This window comes from Molossus molossus, unplaced genomic scaffold (genome assembly GCF_014108415.1).
Source record: "Molossus molossus isolate mMolMol1 unplaced genomic scaffold, mMolMol1.p scaffold_m16_p_16, whole genome shotgun sequence".
Taxonomy (NCBI): domain Eukaryota; kingdom Metazoa; phylum Chordata; class Mammalia; order Chiroptera; family Molossidae; genus Molossus; species Molossus molossus.
In genome coordinates, this window is record NW_023425351.1 from 12,467,598 (window position 1) to 12,482,283 (window position 14,686).

General features: G+C 34.8%; 1 protein-coding gene across 1 annotated transcript in view; it reads left to right on the forward strand.

Moving 5' to 3' along the window:
- The window catches only part of RP1 (RP1 axonemal microtubule associated), a 175,940-nt gene that overhangs the window by 86,131 nt on the left and 75,123 nt on the right, over positions 1 to 14,686 (forward strand). Inside the window, exons 7-8 of the mRNA XM_036264024.1 lie at positions 391 to 542; positions 10,640 to 10,718. Of these exons, the coding sequence (XP_036119917.1) occupies positions 391 to 542; positions 10,640 to 10,718 (231 nt within the window). The remainder of the gene's footprint in view (positions 1 to 390; positions 543 to 10,639; positions 10,719 to 14,686) is intronic.

The window sequence follows — 14,686 nt, forward strand, 5'->3', positions numbered from 1 at the left end:
GTCTGCACCTTCTCTATGTGTTAGGCATTCTTGTTTCTTGAGTCAGACCAAGAGGGCTTCTCCTGAGCTCCAGTGCCTACTTCCAGGTTCCTAAAACGTCGAGTCCCAGCTGGGAGATAACAGAAGGTGAAAAATAAGAAAATGGTAGTCACTGCCACTTGTTGGTACTTTAAATTCTGGTCTTCTTTGCCAGTCCTCCTGCTGCTCTTTATTTTTCAGAGTCTTTATATAGCTGCTCGATGCATTCTGTCAAGATTTTATAGCTGTATTCAGTGTGTCATTCTATCTTACCTGAAACTGGAACTCTTGATCATATATGTGTATACATATTATAGTTCTTCTGTCATTTAAGTAATGCTTGGCATATGAAGCTTATTTTTCTTTTGTCAGTGACAGTGTATGAAGTGCTTGTGGCAACAGGTGAGCTTTGGAATGCTGGGACAGTAGCGAATGTCTACATATCAATCCATGGGGAAAAGGGAGATACAGGATCCAGACAATTATTTCGATCGAAGAGTTCCATCAATTTTTTAAGAGGACAAGTAAGTGACGAAAAAGTTCTGTCTGATTTATTTTTAATTGTGGTAAAATACATGAAACAAAATTTACCATTTTAACTATTTTAAGTACACAATTCAGTAGTTTTAAGTATACAGTCAACCCTCAGTTCTCAGATGTCTCCAATCTCAAACAATTTGGTTCTTGACCAAGTTGTTCACAAAAAGAACAATCCCAGATGTATAACAGAATGTTGGTTCTCAACCCGACAGCTCTTTCATGCTGATACCTGTATGACCAGTCATGTGTGTCTCAGGCAACAAACAAAGGATGAATGCATGAGTATGAGTCAGTTTACTGCTAAACCTCACATTGTTAACATCTCAGGAAATTGTGTTGTGAATATTTACTGAGATATATTACCCTGACAAGGAAGTAGCAAACCGTGGGATAAACTTTGCAATGATAATGCAATGTTTCCTTCAGGAAAGTGTTGAAATGCAGGCAAAAATGAACATCATTGGATAGGTTTTTAGTGATACAGAAGCCCAATGAGCCTGAAGTAAGTTCTAGTGGAGCAAGGAGACAAAAGAGAGAAAGAACCCCAGAAGAATCGCTACTTGATTTTTTGTGAAAAGGGACTCTCCTTCCAAACGATAACATCCCCCATCCCTCCTCTTCATATTCAGTCATCAGTAGTTGTCAACATTAAAGGTAAGTTCTAGTGTGTATGTAGATTTTCATTTTTAGACTGGACATTTCATTTCCTTTTTTTAAATTTTCATTTACATTTCATGTTCTTTTTATTTTTAAACTGTTTATTTATAGATTAAACAGTACATTAAACATGTACTGCATATAAGAAAGGTTAAAACAGGGAATCATTTGGGCGTCTGGAACAGATTGGTTCATTTTACATTATTTCTAATGGGAAATAATGATTTGGTTTCTGAACAAATTGCTTCTCAAATAGCCTTTCAGAATGAATTAAGTTCAAGAACCAAGGTTCCACTGTATTCACATTGGTGTGCAACAGATATACAGAAATTTTCATCCTTCAGAACTGAAACATAATCATTAAACAAATCATTTCCCCTTCCCCCAGGTCTTGGTAGCCACCATTTTGCTTTCTGTTTCTATGAACTACTTTAGATATCTCACATAATTGGAATCATACAGTAATTGTCTTTTTTAAGTCCTTATCGAAAGATATTTTCAACTGCTTTTTCAGATAGAGAGGGAGGGAAGAGGAGGGAGAGAGAGAGAGAGAGAGACATCAACTAGTTGCCTCCCACATGACCCCAGCCAGGGCCAGGGACAAATTGCAACCGAGGTACATGCCCTTGACCAGATCAAACTCATGACATTTTGGTCCAATGGCTGATGCTCTAACCACTGAGCCAAACAGGCCAAGGCAATAATTGTCTTTTCGTGACTGGCTTATTTCATTTAGCATAGTATCCTTAGGGTTCATTCATGCGGTAGAATTTAAAAGGGTTTCCTTTCTTGGTAAGGCTAAATAATATTCCATTGTATGCATATATCACATTTTTAAAATCCATTAATCTATTTGTGGCAGGATAGTAAGAAATTAGGAAAATTTCTGGGCAGGTAGAATGGGGAAACTGAGACAAGAGAATTAAACAAGGCCGAACAGTTTGGGCAGCTGGCACAAGACTTTCTCTTCTCCAAAAAAGGACACTTGGGAGCAAATGGTTTATACCTCTCCATACATAGCTTAAATCACCCTGGCCTGGGAGATAGAGAACAAAGACCCAAATAATGCCATTTGTGCCAGCCAAACCCAAGGACGGATGAAGCCTGGGGGACAAAAACAAAAACATATGGATGGTATCACTTGATGGGGGAATGTTAGGCAGAAAAGATCGCTGCTAGGGCAGGAGGAGGGGAAGAGGGAAAAGGGGGGAGTTTATCTCACGCACTGAACTAAGAAGTCAGCAGTCTTAGGACTTGCCAAGATAAAATTGTCAGATGTTCTAATAAATTCTGGGAAAAGCCACAATAATGTAAAAGGTGTACCTTGAAATCTAGTCTATCTGGCAGGGGAATCTTGAAACCTGTAGGGAGAAATATATAAAATCCTTGAACCCCCATCAGGTGGTGCACTTATACTGGCTGAGTTGCCTGCTTGTGCTTCATGCTAAGTATTTTCTTAATACATTCACTTGCTTTGCTTCAACTGCTCTCTGTCACTCATCTGAATTCTTTCTTGCGAGTGTGGCAAGAGCCAAGAAGGGGAGAGCTGAGCCCCCTCTGTCTCAGGCAGATCTCCAGTAACACATTGATGGACATTTTGGTTGTTTTCAACTCTTTGCTGTTGTGAATAATGTAGTGGGTGTGTAAATATTTCTTTACTACCCACCATTTAATTCTTTAGGGTATATACTCAGAAGTGAGAATGCTGAATCACATGGAAGTTTGATTTTTGATTTTTTTGGTGAACCAGCATATTGTTTTCCATAATGATAGCACCATTTGACAATTCTATCAACACTGCACAAAGATTTTAGTTTACACATAGTATCACCAACATTTGTTATTTTCTGTTTTGTTTTTTTTGGGGGGGTGGTATGTTTTATAGTAACCGTCCTAATGAGTGTGAGGTGATAGCTCATTGTGATTTTGATTTGCATTTCTCTAATGTTAAATGATGTTGATGTCTTTTCAAATGCTGTTGGCCATTTGCATATTATCTTTGGAGAAAGTTTTATTCAAGTTCTTTGCTATTTTAAAATCAAGATATTTGTTTGTTGTTGACTTACAGGTGTTCTTTATATATTTTGGATATTTACCTCTTATCACATATGTGATTTGCAAATTTCTCTGGTTCTATAAGTTGCCTTTTCACTTTTTAAATTGTATCCTTTGATATGAACAAAAGATTTTTAAGTTTGATATAATCCCATTTGTTTATTTTGCTCTATTTTGCTTATGTTTTTGGTGTCATGTCCAAGAAATCATTGCCAGATCTAATGTTCTCAAACTTTCCCCATATATTTTCTCTTAGGATTTTTTAGTTTTGGCTTATTACATTTAGATCTTTAATCCATTATGAATTAATTTTTTCTATATGCTCAAAGGTCCAACTTCAAGTGTGTGTGGAGATATAGTTTTCCCAACACTATATTGAAGAGGTTTTCTTTTTCCCATTAAGTGGTCTTGGAGCCTTGTCAAAGAACATTTGACCATATATATGAGGGTTTATGTCTGGGTTTTCTATTTCATGCTATTTGTCTGTATCTCTGTCTTTATGTCAGTACCACACCATTTTAGTTTCTGTAATTTTGCAGCAAATTTTGAAATCAGGAAGTATAAAACATTCAAGTTTTTTTAAAGATTATTTTGACTGTTCATCATCCATTGAGATTCCATATAGATTTTTTCCATTTCTACAAAAATGCTATTGTGATATTGATTGATATTGTGTTGAATCTGTAGATTGCTTTGGTAATATTTACATCTTAACAATATTAAGTCTACCAATCCATGAACACAAGATGTCTTTCTGTTTATGTTTGTTAGCTTTCATATCTTCCAGCAGTGTTTTACATTTATCGATGTATAAGTTTTTCAAGTTCTTGGTTAGGTTTATTCCTGTTTTTCATTCTTTTTGATGCTATTATAAATGGGATTAATTTCTCAGTTTCATTTTGACATTGGTCATTGTTAATGTATAGAAACTATTTAAGTATTTAAAGCAACATATTTTATTTTCAGGTTTGACATTCCAGACAACAGATTTGCACTTTCTGCCTGGCTGCACTTTCCAGCAGGATTCTGTTTAGTCCCTAGTCTTATATATTCTGGAGAACCCGGCATGTCAACTGAGGTGTTCTTTTAGCAACAGCATCAACTTAGAAACCTAAACTCATATTGATGGTAGTTCATAATTGAAGGGAGAACACCTGATTTTTGTGTGTTGCTTTTGTATCCTGCATTTTTGCTGAATTTATTTATTAGGTTTAATAGTTTTTTGTGAAATCTTTAGGGTTGTCAGAGAAAATCATGTTATCTTGAAAGAGATCATTTTTATTTCTTCTTTACACTTTAAAAGATGACTTATTTATTTGTTCTTGACTAATTTCTCTGGCTAGAACGTCTAGTACTACGTTGACTAGAAAGGGTGAAGGTGAACATTTTTGTCTTGCTCCTGATTACAAGAAAGCTTTCAGTCTTTCACAGTTGAGTATAATGTCAGCTCTGAATTTTTTTATAGATGGTCTTTAGTATTTTGAAGTAATTTACTTCTCACCCTAAGTTTTTTTAGTGTGTTTTTCATGGAAAAGTGCTGAAACTTGTGAAACATTTATTCTGCATCAATTGAGACACTTATCTGGATTTTGTACTTTACTCATTATAATGGTTTACTACATTGATTTTTCATATGTTGAACAATTCTTTCATTCCAGGAATTAATTTTATGTGGTCATTTTTATAATTCTTTTAATGTGTCATTGAATTTGGTCCGCTAGTGTTTTATTGAGGATTTTGCATCAATGTTTATCAAAGTTATTGGTCTGTAGTTTTCTTGTCATGTCTGTATTTAGTATGAAAGTAATGCTGGTTTCATAGAATAAGCTTGGAAGTGTTCCCTTGTCTTTTATGTTTAAGATGAGTTTGAGGAGCATTGGTGTTAATTATTTTTTAAAAAAATTTTTATTTATATTTATAATTCTCCTGTGAGTTATCTGGTAATGGGAGGTTTTTTTTTGTTTTGTTTTGTTTTTTTAATTACTCCTCCAGTTCCTTACTAATACATCTCTTCAGATTTCTATTCATGATTCATATTTTTTTCTATTGGTAGATTGTGTGTTTCTAGGAATTTATCTATTTCTTCTAGGTTGTCAAATTTTCTTATTTTTATTTCTGTGACATCAATTATAATGTTCCTTATCTTATTTCTGATTTTAGTTGAGCCTTCTCATTTTTTAAAAAGTTAATATAGCTAGGGTTTGTTCATTTTGTTGATCTTTAAAAATAATAATTCTTCGTTTTCTTACTTTTTATCATTTTCTATTCTCTATTTTGTTAACCTCTGCTTAATTTTCATTATATGTTTTTCTGCCAACTTTTGGTTTAGTTTGTTCTTCTTTTTCTAGTTCCTTTATTTGTAAGTTTAGTTTGTGGATTTGAGGTATGTCTTTGTTTTTAATGTAAACATTTATAGATATAAACTTCCCTCTTAACAGTGCTTTTGCTATAATCCTATAAATTTTGTTATGTTATGTTTTCGTTTGTTTCCAGATATTTTCTAACGTCCCTTGTGATTACTTTTAAACCCAGTGCTTGTTTAAGAGTGTATTGTTTGCCCTGGCTGGTTTAGCTCAGCAGTTAGAGTCTCGCTCTGTGCACCAAAGTGTTGCAGGTTTGATTCTGGTCAAGGTCACATATGTCGGTTGCAGTTTGGTCCCTGGCCCTAGTCAGGGTTGGGTGGGAGGCAGCCAGTCGCTCTGTCTCTCTCACATCGATGTTTTATTTTCTCTCTCTCTCTCCCTCCCACTTTATCTGAAGATAAATGGAAAAAATATCTTTGGGTGAGGATTAAAAAAAAAAAAAAAAGAGTGCTGTTTAATTTGCACATATTTTTGGATTTTCCATGTTTTTTTTTGGGGGGGGGTGGGGCTATTGATTTCTAGTTTTATTCCATTGTTGTTATAAAAGATACTTGGTTTATTTCAATATAATTTGTAGTTGACTTGTTTTGTGACATTAACTGTGATCAACCAGGAAAACATTCTATGTGCTCTTGAGAGAATGAATGTATATTTGCTGTATGTATTGATGGAGAGTTCTGTATGTGTCTTAGGTTGTGTTGTTCAAGTCCTTTGTTTCCTGATTGATCTTCTATCTAGTTCTGTATCCATATTGAAAGTAGGGCATTGATATATCATCCTATTATTATGTTACTATCTATTTCTCCCTTGAGTTCTATTAATATTTATTTCATGTATTTGAGAGGTTTTTTTCTTTTGTGTATATTCTATAGATTTTTTTTTTTGTGGTTACTATTCTGATTATACAAAACATCTCAAAGTTACAACAAACAATTTTAAACTGATAACTTCAATACAAAAACTTTACTCCTTAAGAGCTCCACCTTCCTACTTTGTTGTTGATGTCACAAAGTATATCTTTTGTACATTGTATACCTATTAACATATTTTATATGCTTTTGTATTTTAGTTTTATGAAAGAATTAAAAGTAGCTCTGGCCAAGTGGCTCAGTTAGTTGGAGCATCATCCCATACAGTGAAAGGTTGTGGGTTCGATTCCTCGTCAGGGCACATACGTAGGCTGCAGGTTTGAGCCCCAGTCAGGGCACATACAGGAGACAGCCTATTTATGTTTTTCTCTCACACTGGTGTTTCACTCTCTCTCTCTCCCCCCACTTCTTTCTCTAAAATCAATAAAAACATATCTTTGAATGAGAGTAAAATGATAGACTTATGCAGCAAAATTACAGTGCAAGTTACTGTATTTGTCCATGTACTTACCTTCATTGGGAAATTTTATTTTATTTTATTTTTTTGGCTTATGCTGCTATCAGATTGAAAAACTCCCTTTAACATTTCTGATAGGGCATTCTAGTGTTAATTTATTCCTTCAGCTTCTGTTTTATCTAAAAAATTCTTCATTTTTTTCTTCATTTTTGAAGGACAGTTACATCTGTATAGAATTCTTGGTTGACAGGTTTTTCTTTCAGAAATTTTCATATATTATGCCATTGCTTTTGCATCTGCATGATTTTGCTCAGAAATCCATTCATAAGCCTAGAGAAGTTTGCTAGTACATGATGAGTCACTTTTCTCTTGTTGCTTTCAAGATTGTCTCTTTTTCTTTAACTTGTGACAATTTGATTATATTGTGTCTTGTAGTATTCTTTTTTTGGTATCAGGGTCACGCTAGCCTTGAAAAATGGGTTATAATGTATCTTGGAGAAGATCTCTTTGAGTTGAATCTGTTTGAGAATTTAGGAGCCTCATAAAATAGAATGTCTACATCTCTCACCAGATGTGTGAATTCTCATTCATTATTTCTTTAATAAACCTTTTGTCCCTTTTTCTTCTGTGTTTCCCATATGCATATACTGTTCCATTTGCATAAGTCATTTAGGCTCTCCACTTTTCTCTATTTATATTTTTAATTTTTCTCCCTTTTTGATGATTTCAAGTGACCTATTTTCAAGTTTGCTCTATTTATTCTGCCTGGTCAAGTTTTCTATTGAAATTATCAAGTGAATTTATTAATTCAGTTACTGTATTTATCAGTTCCAGATTTTCTGTTTGGTGCTTTCTTATTGTTTCTAATTTTTTGTTGTTGATATTCTCATTTTGTTCATGCATCTGTTTTCTAATTTAGTTTTGTGATTTTCCTTGCTATCTTTCAGCTTATTGAACATATTAAAGACATTTGTTTTAAATTTTTTTTCCAGGAAGCTCTGAGCTCTGCATTTTTTTAGGGTTGATTTCTCAAGTTTTATTTTGTTTCTTTGATGAGATCATGTTTCTCTCTTTCTTATATGCCTTGTGATCTTTTGTTGACATTTGGGCATTTGAAAAACAACCTATCTTATTCAGTCTTAAAGGAATGGCTGTGCTGGGGAAGACCTTCATCAATGAATGTGGTTAGAGTTTCTAGAACCTCTCAAAATTTTTTCTGGCTATGTGTCTTCTCTAGGCTTGTATATGTACTTATAACTGCCTTGATTTTCCTTAGCTACTTGCTGGTATTTCTTCTTCAGTACCCATAGTCTGTTGCACATTTTGCCCTCCATATTTGCCTGGCTGTACTGCAGAAACTCTGTAGCACTAACATGCCACAGTACTCGCCTCTGTTTATCTTCTGAACTATGCTGCCATTGCTATTAGTATTCCAAGTTAAATGAGAGAGAAATTAGTTCCTTAGGCAGCCCCCAAAGAAAACAGAATTTTGTATGCATGATCTATTATTCTGTTTCTGTCCTACCATAGGATCTGTGGTATAGAAGGTTTCCTCCATATGCCAAGTTGTGGGAGAATCATGGACACCCAAAATGTCATGAACTTTTCTACCTTTTTTTTTTTTTATTGTTTTTTCTTTATTGATTTGAGAGAGAGAGAGAGAGAGAGAGAGAGAGAGAAACATCAGTGAGAGAGAACATCAGTTGGCCACCTCCTGCATGCCCCCCACTGGGGATTTGGCTCACAACCTGGGCGGGCATGTGCTCCAACCGGGAATCAAACCAGCAACATCTTGGTGCATGGGTCGATGCTCAATCACAGACTCACACCAGCCGGGCTCTTCTACCTCTTTTTAAGGAGTCGCTTCTTCATTATGCATTGGACTTGGTGCTACAGCTTTCCTTCTGGTGTCTACAGTTTCACAAAAGTACTCTGTTCCATTTATTGTTATTAAAATGGTGTCTCCATGGGAGAAAAAAGCTTGGTTTGCCTAGTACATGTTGCTGAAGTAATTTCCCACGGTCTAATTTTAAACCTAACTTTATATTGTTAAACTTTATATTGTTAAACACAACAACTTTCATTGTCAAATGTAGAAACTGAATACATTACATTATTTTTACTATTACTAATATTAATATGCAATTAATATATATATATATATTTTTTTTACTGAGTAAAGCATGGAGGGTCCATTATATTTTAGTTATCTTAGCTTTTTTTTTTTTTTTTGCTGACCCAAACAGCATTTAAGTGTGTGAAAATATTTTCATTATTTTTTTTCTATTTCTTAGCATTCTTTACATCAGTTGCCATAAATATTATAACTAATAGTTTTCTCTGCTAGTATTTTCTGTTATTACATAGAAATTTCTCCTTTTCTAGCATATCTGTTTCATGGACAAAGAGATGACAATATTGTTTATTAACCTTTAGCAGGCACAGACAGTATATATATATATATATATATATATATATATATATATATATATAAAATGGATGTTAATGGCTTTTTCTGTTATTTATATTCTTTATATTCCACTCATTGAGAGGCAGAGTAGTTACAAAGAAATGTAGTAGTTTTATATATAAGAGGAACTGAGCTTTAATCCTGATTTTATTTTTCTTCTTTTCTGAAGAATGGATATTTTTTTCTCACTGAGTGACTTTTAAGGATAATATATACGTGAAAATATTTAAAAATTATAAGACATTATGCAAACGAAAAGATTATGTTTTGTTTCTGTATTATTTTCAATTGATATGATACATCATGTTTGTTTGGGTTTTTTTTGCACTTTAATCTGCATTATTATCTTAAGTTTTATCGAAAGAACTCTGGGTTCCTCCTTACTTTTACACATATTCTGAATACATTAGCCATTGGAGCTTAAACACAAATACACAAATAGCAGCACATTGGGACTTCAGAAAAATGTTATAAATTTCAAATACTATTTTATCAATATTTATTTATTTATTTATTTATTTATTTATTTATTTATTTATTTATTTTGTTAATCCTCACCTAAGGACATTTTTTCCATTAGTTTCTAGACAGAGTGGAAGGGAGGGAGGAGGAGAAAGAGAAACATTGATGTGAGAGAGACACATAGATTGGTTGCCTCCCCAACGACCCTGACTGGGGCCAGTGAGATGGAACCTGCAACCCAGGTACATGCCCTTGACTGGGGAATGAACCCGGAACTCTTTGGTCCACTGGCCAAAGCTCTAACCACTGAGCAAAACTGGCCAGGGCTATTTCATCAATATTGTAAAATTACTTTAAAAACATTATATTTGTGAATGGCACATAAACATTCCTGGAAAATTCCATCCCAGGGAAGAAAAGAGTTGGTGTGTTCAAATGAATGGCAACTTTTAGTATATTTTATAATTATTCTATTTATATTGTTATTATTTGAAAAATATGGTTGTAGAGTGTCCCCAAATTTATTCTTTTATAATAAAAACTTGTAGTGAAGAGAAGTTGGGTATATTAGAAAACATTATATTCTATAAATTAATGTTGTTTTACCTTTACTTAATTTAAACAGATTTGAATATTTACTGGATGAACCTAATTTTTTTTCACATTTTTTACTATATCTAAATTTATACTTTTGTTCGACATCAGACTCATAGTCTAGATCTAACTATACTTGTTTGATTTGTTACAGACTGACACCTTCTCCCTAGAAGCTGTGCACCTTGGGGATTTGTGCAAGATTGTCATAGGGCATGATGGGCTTGGCCCAGGTAAGTCTTTTATAGGTAGATACTCAAGGTCTGATTCCATTATGCTCATGTGAAACCCTGTAAAAATTTAGAGAGTAGTTGTGCAAAACTTTTAATAGACTGATCTTTAAGTATTGACTATCTGAAATTAAAAGTGTCCTCAGATATTTTTAAAATTTAAAGTAGATATATTTTTATTTGAAATGACATAGGCTTGACCAAGTAGCTGTTCTGCCAAGAATGCTAGAAAAAGTGATGCATAAGTATTGGAGGAATTTTGGATTAAATGCTGTGGCATGTGGAAGCGTTTCAGCAGGCTACTGGTGGATACAGCAACAGTGATAGTTCTTAAATACTAGTAGTGAGGCCACAGGTGGCACGTGCAGGTCACTGTCCGGGCAGCAAGGTCCCAGCTGCATTGTCTGTGTATGCTTCTTCCTCAGTTTTTTCCATCAGTTCTGTGAGGTGACCCACATTTTCCCAATAAATTAATTTTCTGCTAGTGTACGAAATAATCATAAGATAAACAAAATCTTTTAACAAACTACAAGAGTACTAATGTGCACCGTACACAAGAATTAACTCAAAATGAATAAAAGCCTTAAATGTAAGTCAACAAGCCATAAAAATTCTAGAAGAAAATATAGTTAAAATCTCAGGCAAATCTCTGAAAAATATATTTGCTGATATATCTCCAAGGGCAAAGGAAATGTAGGAAAAGACAAGCTAAAAAGCTTCTGCACAGCAAAAGAAACCATGAACAAAATAAAAAGAAAAACCTATTCTATGGGAGAACATATTAGTCAATTATACATCCAATGAGGGGTTAATTTCCAAAACATGTAAAGAACACATACACCTCAACACCGGGAAGACAATCCAATTAAAAAATTGGGGAAGGACCTGAATAGGAACTTTTCAAAAGAGGACATCCCAGATGGCCAATAGACATATGAAAAAATGCTCAACATAACTAATCATGAGAGAGATGCAAGTTTAAATGACCTGAGGTATCACTTCACACCTGCCAGAATGGCTGCCATCACAAATCTTCAAACAAGTGCTCTCGAGGGTGTGGAGAAAAGGGGACTCTAGTACACAGCTGGTCGGAATGCAGACTGGTGCAGCCACTATGGAAAACAATATAGTATTTCCTCATAAAATTTAAAATTGATCTGCTATTTGACCCAGTGACCCCACTTCTAGGAATATATTCTAAGAAGCCTGAAACATCAATCAGAAAGAATATGTGTACCCTATGTTTATAGCAGCACCATTTACAATTAATTGCTAAGATCTGGATACAGCCCAAGTGTCCATCAATAGATGAGTGGATAAAAAACTGAGGTATATATACATAATGGAATACTATGCAGCTATAAGAAAGAGAGATTTCTTATCCTTTGAGATGACATGGAGGGACCTGAAGAATATTATGCTGAGCAAAATAAGCCAATCAGAGAAAGACAAATACCACATGATCTCACTTATTTATGGAATAAAATGAAAATAACCTGTCGAACAAAATAGATCTAGAGACGAGACATGGAAGTAGGAAACAGACTGACAAACTTCAAAGGGAAGGATGTGCGGTGGGAAGAGATAAACCAAAAACTTATTTCCATGTTGCATAACCAAGGGACACAGACGGAGGAGGGCGGCTGAGCCACTGGTCTCTTGTTCCTGCGGTGTTTGCACAGCTCACCCAGGAGCTTTCTGTGCCAGCGAGAGGCCCTGCAGTATTTGCACGGCTCGCCCAGGAAGGAGCTTTTGGCCCCTGGCCTCCTGTTGACCCTGCGTGCTGGAAAGGCTCCCGCAGAAGAATCCTGCCCAAGGTGTCTCGAATACCTTGTATGCTGGCAAAGCCCACAGAGGAACCTAATGAGCCAAGAGCAAGAATGTATCAACAGTCTCAACCTGAGCTTAGATACTAATGAGAAACATTTGGGGTGTGGAGACAAAACTTTTAAACTTCTCCCCCTGTAATTGGCTATATAATAAACTTGCTGAGCTAGCTCAGGGTCACTCTTTCTCCATCAGAGATCAGGGTCTATTAGTCTCTGTATTTCATAGTCTCCCATCACTCCTCCTCAGGTCTAGTCCGACTAGCTACGCAGGTCGCAGCACACAGACAACAATACGGGGAAAGCAGAAGGGAGGTGGAGAAGGGCGGAGGGGCTCAATGAGGGTAAAATAGGGAACATCTGTAATACTCTCAACAATAAAGATTAAAAGAAAGAAATACTAGTAGGCCAAGATTGCAGAGAAGTTTGGAAACACTTGTGTAACTGGGTAAATTACTGTTTCTTTTAATGATCAGGGGTACGAATCTCAGTAGTTATAATAGACTAGTAATCAAATAATTTTATAATTTCTCTTATTTACTTCTTTTAATAAATCTCAGAGGGAGACTCTCGAGGATAAAAAACATTATTTTATTAAAAATTATAACATTTTCAAACATGTGTTAGCATTTTGTAGCAGAGGGAATTTAAGAGAGGACACATTGAAGAGGTAATACACAAAAAACAAAAGGTTTACTTGTTGAAGGACCCTGTATTATGTGATCATAATTTTTTCCCTCTGTTAAAATGATGAACTACACTGTGTGAATATGTGCATTGAATGTTTACAAACTGCTATGCTTATTTTTTCTTTTAATTTTTTTCCCTTTATTGATTTTTAGAGAGAGAGGAAGGGAGAGAGAGAGAGACAGAGATAGAAACACTGATGAGAAAAAACATCAATTGACTGCCTCCAGCATGCATCCCACTGGGGATTTGGCCCACAACCTGGGCATGTGCCCTGACTGGGAATCAAACCAGCAACCTCTTGGTTCATGGGTCAGTGCTCAACCACTCAACCACATCAGCTGGGCTTCTTTATATGTGAGATTTAACTCACCAGAAAGCATTTTTGTGGGAGACTATTTGCATGGCATCCATTTTGCTAAAATCTGCTCTGCCATCTCCTGCCCCAAGGCAGGATACCTCTGTATACAATGTTTCTGCATTCCTTTAAGTAACCATTTACTCAGCCAGTTATGCTCTGTTTATCTTTTGTTCCACCCGGGATATTTATGTGATATTTACCTGAAATTGCTTCGGGGTGGTTAACACAAACTTATTGCTTGGCAACAAATGTTCTTGTTTTTCTGCTTCTTGCCCTATATATACTGTGGATCTCCCCAGAATAAACGAGACTTGATCAGAGCCCTGTCTTGTCTCCATTTCTCCTGTTTCTTTTCCCTCCTCATCCTCACTCCCCCTCTAGAGTCCTCGTTGCTCGACCTGCGGGACGGGTCACATTTTGAAATTATTATACTTTTATTTTTTATTTTTTGGTGTGTAGTAGTAAGTTTGTCCTTCTAACTCAAGGATCTCTGTTCAGTATAAGCAGTACAATGTTTCTGAGAAAGTTGCTGAATAAATTATTATAAAACATATCTGTTAATTTGTTTGTGGGAAGTAATACTTAATATAGAAAGTATTTTCAGTAAATGGGGAGATGTACCAGTTAATAATTTATTAAATTACTAGAAAGGTCCCTCCAAAATGCCCACTTTTGTCATGTTATTCAACATAGTGTTGTAAGTCCTAGCCAGAGCAATTAGACAAGGTAATAAAATAAAAGGCTCCAAATTGGAAAAGAAGAGATAAAATTGTACTAGTTGCAGATGACAGTATTATATATAGAAAATCCTAAAAACTACTCCAAAAAACTGATAAAATTAATGAACAAATTCAGTAAAGTTACAGGATATATAATCAGTATACAAAGATTTGTTATATTTTTAGATATTGATAAGAAACTTTCGGAAATAGAAATTAGGAAAATAATCTCATCTATAATTGCACCAAAGGAATAAAATACCTATGAATAAATTTAACTAGGAAGTGAAAGATTTATCCATGGGATAAATGATGAAAGAAACTTAAGATGAAAATAAATGGAAAGATATTCCATGTTCATGTACTGGAAAAATTAAT